The sequence below is a fragment of the Trachemys scripta genome, chromosome 4 (assembly GCF_013100865.1).
Source record: "Trachemys scripta elegans isolate TJP31775 chromosome 4, CAS_Tse_1.0, whole genome shotgun sequence".
NCBI classification, from domain to species: Eukaryota; Metazoa; Chordata; order Testudines; family Emydidae; genus Trachemys; species Trachemys scripta.
In genome coordinates this window covers 134,612,721-134,620,972 of record NC_048301.1, presented here as the reverse complement: position 1 = coordinate 134,620,972, position 8,252 = coordinate 134,612,721, and the positions used below count along the sequence as shown (strand labels likewise).

Here is an 8,252-nt window from a genome sequence, read left to right as displayed (position 1 = left end):
CCCTCCCCACACTGGAGAATGTCTGATTAAGCCGGTAATGGCTCTTTAGCACTTTGCTGACATGCTAGGGTGTCTCTCTCTCTGGTTTGTGGGCATTACCTAGGACTACAACATGTTTCAGTAAAAATCATATAGTAAAATCTCATAGCTTTATTCACAGTGTTGTTATACACATTTTAACAGGACAATGGTGTTTAGCAAATTATTACTTTTCAAATGATATATGTTTTTGTAATGTTAATAAAGTTAAGGGTTGTGATTTTGAATATTATGTACCCCTTTGGATTGTAGAACATTTGCAGTATAATGCCCATGTGGTTAATGATATAAGATTTGTTAATGCAGGTATGAATATAAGTGTGGTTAGATAACTGTTAATTCACCATATGCTGCAAGACCATTTGCAATATATAAAATGCATGAAGACTAAATTCGCATTGAAGTATAGCACAAAAATCAACAAGTGACTAAGGTTTCAAAAAAACATTGCTGAAACCAGACATCACTCTTGGTGGGAAACATTACTGGGCTGGTCACCTAGAGTGACTGGAGCTTTTAATGCAATGATTCACCCCATTTTGGTGATAATTGGAATCCAATTGGCTTTGCTTTTAGGCATGGTGATATTGACAGTGTGGGTAAGAAGAACCATCCAGAAGATACAGATGACCAACATGCAAGATCATCTAATACTGTTGCTGAACATCCCTGGGAAATGTATCCAAGTAATGTAGCATGGGTATCTCATGGTAGTGATGACTGCTTTGGCGAAAGAGTTATCAAGGAGGGGAATTGTAGGTCAGGGCCCTAACTCACCCCCATATTAAATTAGCCTTGACCAGCCTTGGGTGAAACTCAGGGAGTTCACCACTAAAATTGAAAAAAAGAATGCTCTGCTGCTGATAAAGCACTCCCGTCTCAGGAATCTCCCTAACAAGAGTTATAACCACCAAGTGTTGTAAAGATTTAGGGAGAATACAGAGAGACCCAACAAGTGGTAATAGAATATCAGGGTTAGAAAGGACCTCAAGAGATCATCTAGTCCAACCCACTGCTCAAAACAGGACCCATCCCCAACTATTTTTTTTTTGCCCCCAGATCCCTACAATGGCTCCCTCAAGGATTGAACTCACAATGCTGGGTTTAGCAGGCCACTGCTCAAACCACTGAGCTATCCCTTCCCCCAAGATAAATGCTGACCAGCGAATTTATGCTGACCATCTGCACAAACAAAGGTCATAAATAAGTTACAATTTGGGCATGAGAGATAAAAAGGAAAAGACTTGGGCAGGGAGGAGGAAACATAGGTACCAGTATGTGATTGGCTAAATTTTGTTACCTGAGGATGTTGGACAATGTGATAGGTTTAGTAGAGTTAAAGGAGGTAGCTAATTTTACCTATATAATGTAAATGAAAAACAATGCTCTTTGGAAATCAACTCTGGACTGCAGTGCAACAACAAGCTACGAGACATTGTACTCCCTCCATGACCATGATGTGTCAGGGTGCCAAGAACCTCCAGACGAGTGCATCCTGACTGGCCATTAGGTGAAATTTGTCTATATTGGGAGTGGTGAGCATAATAGATTAGCCTGGCATATATATTCTGTGTGTGTTACTAATAAATGGATGTTTAGAGCATAGCTGGGTAAGGTTTTTTCACTGGGAAAAGGTCCCATGGACCCATAGAGCCCTGAGCCCCAAGGGAAAAGGGGTAAGGTTGGGTACTTAAATTGACCAGGTTTCTCCCTGAGCCCCATGGGTAAGGGTAGGTGCCTTATGCCCAGAGCCCTCAGAAGAGAAAGGGTGGGGGTGCCTAAATTAACTGGGTCACACCTTGAGCCCCCGGTAGGGTATAGGAAGAGTGCCCTAGATTGTGAAGGTAACATTGCCACAGATTTAAGTCCAGCTTGCCCCGGAGTACACAAGACCTTATCCTCATCTGATGGACAGAAAAATGGTTTTCAGCAAAGCAAGAGTGTGGGAGAGACTGTGGGGAACAGTTTATAAAAATAATTGTTCTTCTAGGTGGGTGGAATGAAAAGGCCCCATAGCAGCAGCATTATCCCAGGAATAAGAGGGGGCAATATGACTTTATATCAGAGATAGACATGAGCCACAAAGTTGAGACCTGAATATCAAACTGTGATCCAGGCATCCCATGTTGGGAACAGACAGAGGAGGGTACAGAATTATGAGTACATATTTAGGGACTTGCCTAGCCCTGCCCATATGGGCATGTTTCCCCTGCGATTGCCATCTTCATGCTATTTCACTGAAGGGTACCAGGTGCAGTCCCTGCCAGAAGCTAAGAACTCGCTGGCCATCATGGTTAGTTCAGGATGCATGTACGGGCAACACCTTAAGAGTGAGTAACATGTAGAATACTGTGTTCCAAAGCAGCTGGAGGTAAAACGAGCTACCTGGGGTGAGGTGGCTCTTAGAGCTAACTCAATCAAGAGTGAGACGAACTAACATCTTTCGGCTTGGCCAAGCCCAGCCAAGTGTTCACAGTCTAGATAAGGTGTGGGCTGGGGCCTGCATAAAGCCCAAAAGAGGCCAAGAAGAAGATCTTGTATGGGGGACCCTCAGGGCCAAAGTTAAGTTAATAAAAGATCTTGGTTATGGGAAAAGACAAAAGGTCTGGAGCTGTATAAAAGGAGAAAGAAGGCACAAGATTTTATCTGTTATGAAGGCCAGCATGACTGTATCATGAAAAATAGATCCCAGCTCTCTGGCCTGGACAAGTGCTTTACAGGCTGACGATTGTGTGAGAAATACCTTGGCAGACAGGAAAGGAACTTGTTAATAAGTATAGGCTCTACATTGTGTTCTACATTTTTATTTTGGCTGTAACTGTATGTTTCCAATTCTTATACTTGCTTCTGTTTGAATCCTTATCTTAAGCTTTGTCAAATAAATACCTGTTTGGTTTTACCACAGACATGACTAAGTGCTGTGTGCTGAGGAGAGTGTTGGCCAGAGGGAACACTAGTGAACTGGGGAGCATGCAGGGCCGGCTCCAGGCACCAGCGCAGGAAGCAGATGCTTGGGGCGGCCAATGGAAAGGGGCAGCATGTCCGGGTCTTTGGCGGCAATTCGACGGCGGATCCCTCAGTCCCTCTCAGAGGGAAGGACCGGCCGCTGAATTGCTGCCAAAGAATGAAGCAGCGGCGGTAGAGCAGCTGCCGAAGTGCCGCTAATCGTGGCTTTATCTTTTTTTTTTTTCTTCTTCTTTTTGCTGCTTGGGGCGGCAAGAAAGCTGGAGCCAGCCCTGGGAGCATGGCTTCCACAGAGGTAGCAACTCTGTGTACATTGCAGCTGTCTGGAAGATGAGGGTCTGGGCATTCGAGTGTAACAAATTGGGGTGTACAGATACTGACTTCTTAGCAGAGAAAGAGAGACTATGAAACACCAGCCTGGGATCCCTATCAGCCATCTGTGACCCAGACACCTGCCTGCTGATACTTCAGGTGTGCTGGAGGGATAGTGGTTGTAGAATAACCTTCCAAGCAGTTACCTGAGGTTTGATGTCAGACCAGGGTAAAATCAGGCTTTCCTTAGCCAAAAAACAATTGCAGAGTGATGGCCATTAGCAATTATTGGAAAAGCTCAAACAGTAAGGTGGGAGGAGGATTGTATGTGGGGGGTAAAGGATGGACTTCCAGCAAAGGGAAATGTCATCTGGACATCAGGTAATGTTTCCTGACAGTGAGGCCTGTCTGGGTGTGGAATAGTCTCCCATGGGAAAGCACGGACACCCCATTACCTGAGACATTTAAAATTGAATCACAAAATATCCTGGATAATACGCTATGGGAAACAATCCTGCACTGTGGGAATGGACAAGGCAATGGTTTGGGGGGGAAGGAAAGTCCAGAGGAGGTGCAAGGATCATACCATGAGGGGGTGGGGAGGACAACGTGTGTGTGTTTTTGTGTGCGTGTGCAGATGTGTGTGTCTCTGAGGGAGTTGGGAGGGTGGATTGGGGGTGATTTGGGACCATTAGGAGACTCTATGATATGAAACTCCATGGGGACCTGTAGCGCTGGGCCCAGGGGCAGTGGCTGAATCCAGATTCTGCACAGTCCAATCTGCACGGTCCACATTACCCAAACCCCCATGTGTCATGGGTCTGATGGGTATTTAGCTTCTTCAATCCCTGGCTGGTGCTGATGAGCTGGAGAGATGGCCCTGTGCAGTCCCTTGACCAGTGCGGCGCCAACCTGCCTGCCTCATCCCTTGGCCTTCAGGCTCTTCCACCCCGCCATGGGTGTCCCGGGACTGATGTTGTTTTCCCCAGGTATGGTTTGGGTAAAAACAGAACCAGGATTTAAACTCAGCCCCATCATGCTTTCTGACTGAGGTGAGAGGCAAGGGGAGGTCTCAGCACCAGCCCCGATCCCGAGGGTACATGTAAGTCATGTAAGGCTCCCGGCTTGAGCTCTTCAGCACTGGTACTGAAGAAAGGGAAAGCAGCTGCTGACTTTCCTTCTCAAATGAGGTGAGACCCCCACAACTACCCTCTGTGTTTAGTTGGGCAGCCAAGACTCCTGGGTTCAATTCCTGATACAGGGGCTGACTTTTGTATGACCTGGGGAAAGTCCCCTCCCTTCTCTGTGCTCCCATCTTCCCCAGGTGTAAAATGAAGCTCATCGTATTTCCACTCACCTCTCCCATAAAGGAGTGCTGAGATCATAGGGTACCAACTGCTGGACAAATGCAAAGTTATATCCAGTATCTGCTCTCTCCATAGATATATCCTGTGAAGTGGCTCCTAGCCCTTTGACAACAAACAGCAATGAGCAGCAAAGCAGAGTCTGCAAACAGCTGTAGTGGCAGAGCTGAGTGCCAGGCAGGTGTTGGCTGGGGAACCGGGAATGGGCACTCTGGTCTGGGAGAGCTGCTTTCCTCTGATAATGCAGCAGCCATGTGTAATAAGAGAGCGAGCAAGATGAAGAGACATTGTGGGGAGAGAGAAGGGTAGATGGACAAATTGCAGGAGTGAAGAAAAAAGAAAATAGCCAGTGATAGAATACAAGAAGCTTAAAAATGGTGGGAAATTATTTTCCGGACATGGGGACTTTCCCCTCTGATAGTCACTTCTCTGATACTAGCTCAGAAGCTGATAAAAATCTGTGAGTTTCTGAGGACGGTACTAAGCACAGAATTCACCTTTTGCTTTTGGGTTGTTTATTTTCTGCAGGAATCAGCTTAACTGCTGTAACCTCTTGGCCTTCAGAAACATGGCTGCCAGTGAAGGGCCTTTTAATTCACTAACAGATTCAATGATTCCTGAGATGTGTAGTTGCTTTTCCTCCCTGTTAGTGTAGGAAAATACTCTTATCTCCTTTTCAGCCTGCAGCCAAGGATGCCTTGGCATCATCTCCCATAGGAAGCACCTCCCACACCTGTGTCTGTGCCTTCCTCTTCATTGCTCCGATGCAGCTGGGTTGCATGGTATTCGCTCCGCAAACCTGACATCTCTTGTCTTGCTAAAACCTCCCCTCAGAACTCACCCAGGTTGACTTGCCTTTGAGGAGGGGGCGGGGAGAGAAAAAAAGGGGGTGGGGGGAAGAGACTGGCAACACTAAGTTAACAGAATCATCAAACTGTGTCACTTTGTTATTGTCATCCTCACCATTTCCCTCCCCTTCCAACCCCCTTCCTTGTCTGTTTATGAGGCTCATTTATTGTGTCATGTGGACATTAAAAGGTGCACTCCTTGGGGTAGAACAGGTCTTTCCTTGCATTTTAAGGGACTCAGAAATTATACATAATAGAAGAATGCACTGTAGGGAGACCATGAGTAGGTCTCCTTACATCAGTGCATGTCTGATTCAGAACTAGCCCTGGAAGATGGGTGCCCAATTTTACACGTGTACATTGACAGTGAGGGTGGTTCCTAGCCAGCCCTGGACACTTCTTAGAGTTGGAAAGTTCTTCCTGAGATTGAATATGAATGTTTCACAGCAGTTTAAAGCCATCTTCTCTTGCTCTGCCTTAGAGGACAGGTTATAGTGACTGCTCCTCTCCCCTCTTTTCTTTTGGCAGGCAGGTCCATGGGGGAAGAAAAGCAAACAGGGCTGATACACTTCCATTCCCTCTTGACAATCCCCGAGATGCAGCGGCTCATTTTCCTCGCCTTCCTGCTGATGTACATGATCAGTCTCTGTGGAAACACTACCATTGCAATCATTATCCACACAGACCGCTCCCTCCACACCCCCATGTACTTCTTCCTGGCCAATCTGGCAGCTCTGGAGATCTGCTACTCTTCCTGCATTGCCCCCCTTACTCTGGCCAACCTTGTGTCGGGAAGCAAGGTTACCATCTCCCTTGCAGGCTGTGGCACCCAGATGTTCTTCTTCATCTTCCTGGGAGGTTCTGAGTGCGTCCTCCTTGCCGTCATGGCATACGACCGATACGTGGCGATCTGCCAACCACTGCGCTATACCCTCGTTATGAGCTGGACTGTCTGTGTGCGCCTTGTCGCTGGGTCGCTGGTGCTGGGGTTCTTATTTGCTCTGCAATTTACTGTTCTGCTGTTCCACCTGCCGTTCTGTGGTACCAATGAAATCAGCCACCTCTATTGTGATGTGCTGCCCATCTTGCGTCTGGCGTGTGGCAACACGAAGATCCTTGAGGCCATCATTTTTGCTGCCACTATCATAACCCTGGCCACCCCCTTCCTGCTGATTTGCATCTCTTATGTCTTTATTGTGGCCACTATCCTGCAGATCCACTCTGCGTCTGGCCAGCGCCGCGCCTTCTTCACCTGCTCCTCTCACCTGACAGTTGTCCTTCTGCAATATGGCTGCTGCATCTTCATTTACTCCCACACTGGCTCCAGCTACTCCCCAGAGCAAGGCCAGGTGGTGTCTGTGGTCTACACCTTTGTGACCCCTGTACTGAACTCCCTGATCTACAACATGAGGAACAAGGAGTTGAAGGATGCTCTGAGCAGAGTGCTGAGAAGGAAAGTGCTGTCCTGAGAAAGTGACACCTTTGGGCCCTTGATCAGAGAAACAATGTAGAACTGGACGGCTCAAGCTGCTTGGGAATGGGCCATACAAGATTCCAGCTCTAGGGAACCTGTTTTGCTCTGGACCCAGGTTGTAGTGGTACAAGAAGCCCATGGTGTTGGAAAGTGAGATTATGCTGGTGCCATGAAACTTCATGTCAGTTGCATGCTAATACCAAGAAAATCTTAAAAATCCTGATTAGACATTCTCAGGTTAGTGGAAAAAGGGTAGTTTTGTCAGTATTAATTTTTCCCTACATTTTATCAATAGTTCTAGTAGCTTAGGGCTTTTGACTAGAAACTTGAAATTTGGAAGGCAGATATTTGTGTTTTGCTTTCTTCACAAAATTCTGTTCAGATGTGACGGAGTTATGAGCAGCAGCAAAATCACCATGTATGCGTGCTCAGTAGGACTTGTTAGATACTTGCTCCTACTTTTCTGAACCTTCCAACTGGTCACTGAGAATGCTCCCAGACCTCGACAGTGTTTCCACACCAGTACACAGAGTGACAGAAAGGGCATAGATAAGACTGCTGCTGCAGGCAATCTTAATTCTAGCATGTCCTCATTTTTGAGTAACTGACACAGAATCTGAAAAGGAGTCTTTTAACGTCATTTGTCTGCATGGAGTTTCTCTACATAGAATGTAGTAAGTAGCTACCTTCTCCAGATGCGCAGGAGATGGAATCTTGGGGGAGCCCAAGAGATAGTCACTCTGCTGGAATTAGAGCTGCTCTGTAATAATTTTTGGATATTGTATGTTGATCTGGTAATTGGGATGTTTGCTGTATGAATATACTGGTTCAGTTTAATAGGAGACTGTAAGGAAAAACAAGCAGGAGAGAAACAGGATGGCTCAAGATAAGCCACTTCTCTGCAAACACTTGAGAGTTGTTAAGAGAAAATGCCATGATGGGAAAAGGCCTATGTGTACTGGAAATCAAAAGGACTATAGCAACTTAAAAAAGACTAAGAACTATCTCTCAAGTTGGGGGACATCAGCCTAAGATGCAGCCTCCCCTTGGGGGGTCTGAAGAACACTGCTCTACAGCCAAAATGCTTCTGAAATAAATGTAGTCAAACTTTACTAATTCTGGGTCACTGAGAACGAAAATGATGCTTAAAATTGTTGATTGGCTCTAGTTTTCAAGATATGCTATTGGGTCAGTATATACAACCCTTGACTTGGGAATGGCGGAGGATAAGTGAGTTATAAAGGGAAGGGA

The 8,252-nt window shown here is 46.2% G+C and overlaps 1 protein-coding gene across 1 annotated transcript; it reads left to right on the top strand.

Annotated features, from left to right (window-relative positions):
• Window positions 1–6,063: 6,063 nt before the first annotated feature.
• On the top strand, window positions 6,064–6,996 carry LOC117876557 (olfactory receptor 10V1-like). The gene has a single exon (XM_034768816.1). The coding sequence runs from the start codon at window positions 6,064–6,066 to the stop codon at window positions 6,994–6,996; it is 933 nt and encodes a 310-aa protein (XP_034624707.1).
• Window positions 6,997–8,252: the final 1,256 nt, after the last annotated feature.

Coding starts and splice junctions, on each gene's coding strand:
- LOC117876557 (XM_034768816.1), top strand. CDS start 6,064: ATGGGGGAAGAAAAGCAAACAGGGCTGATACACTTCCATTCCCTCTTG.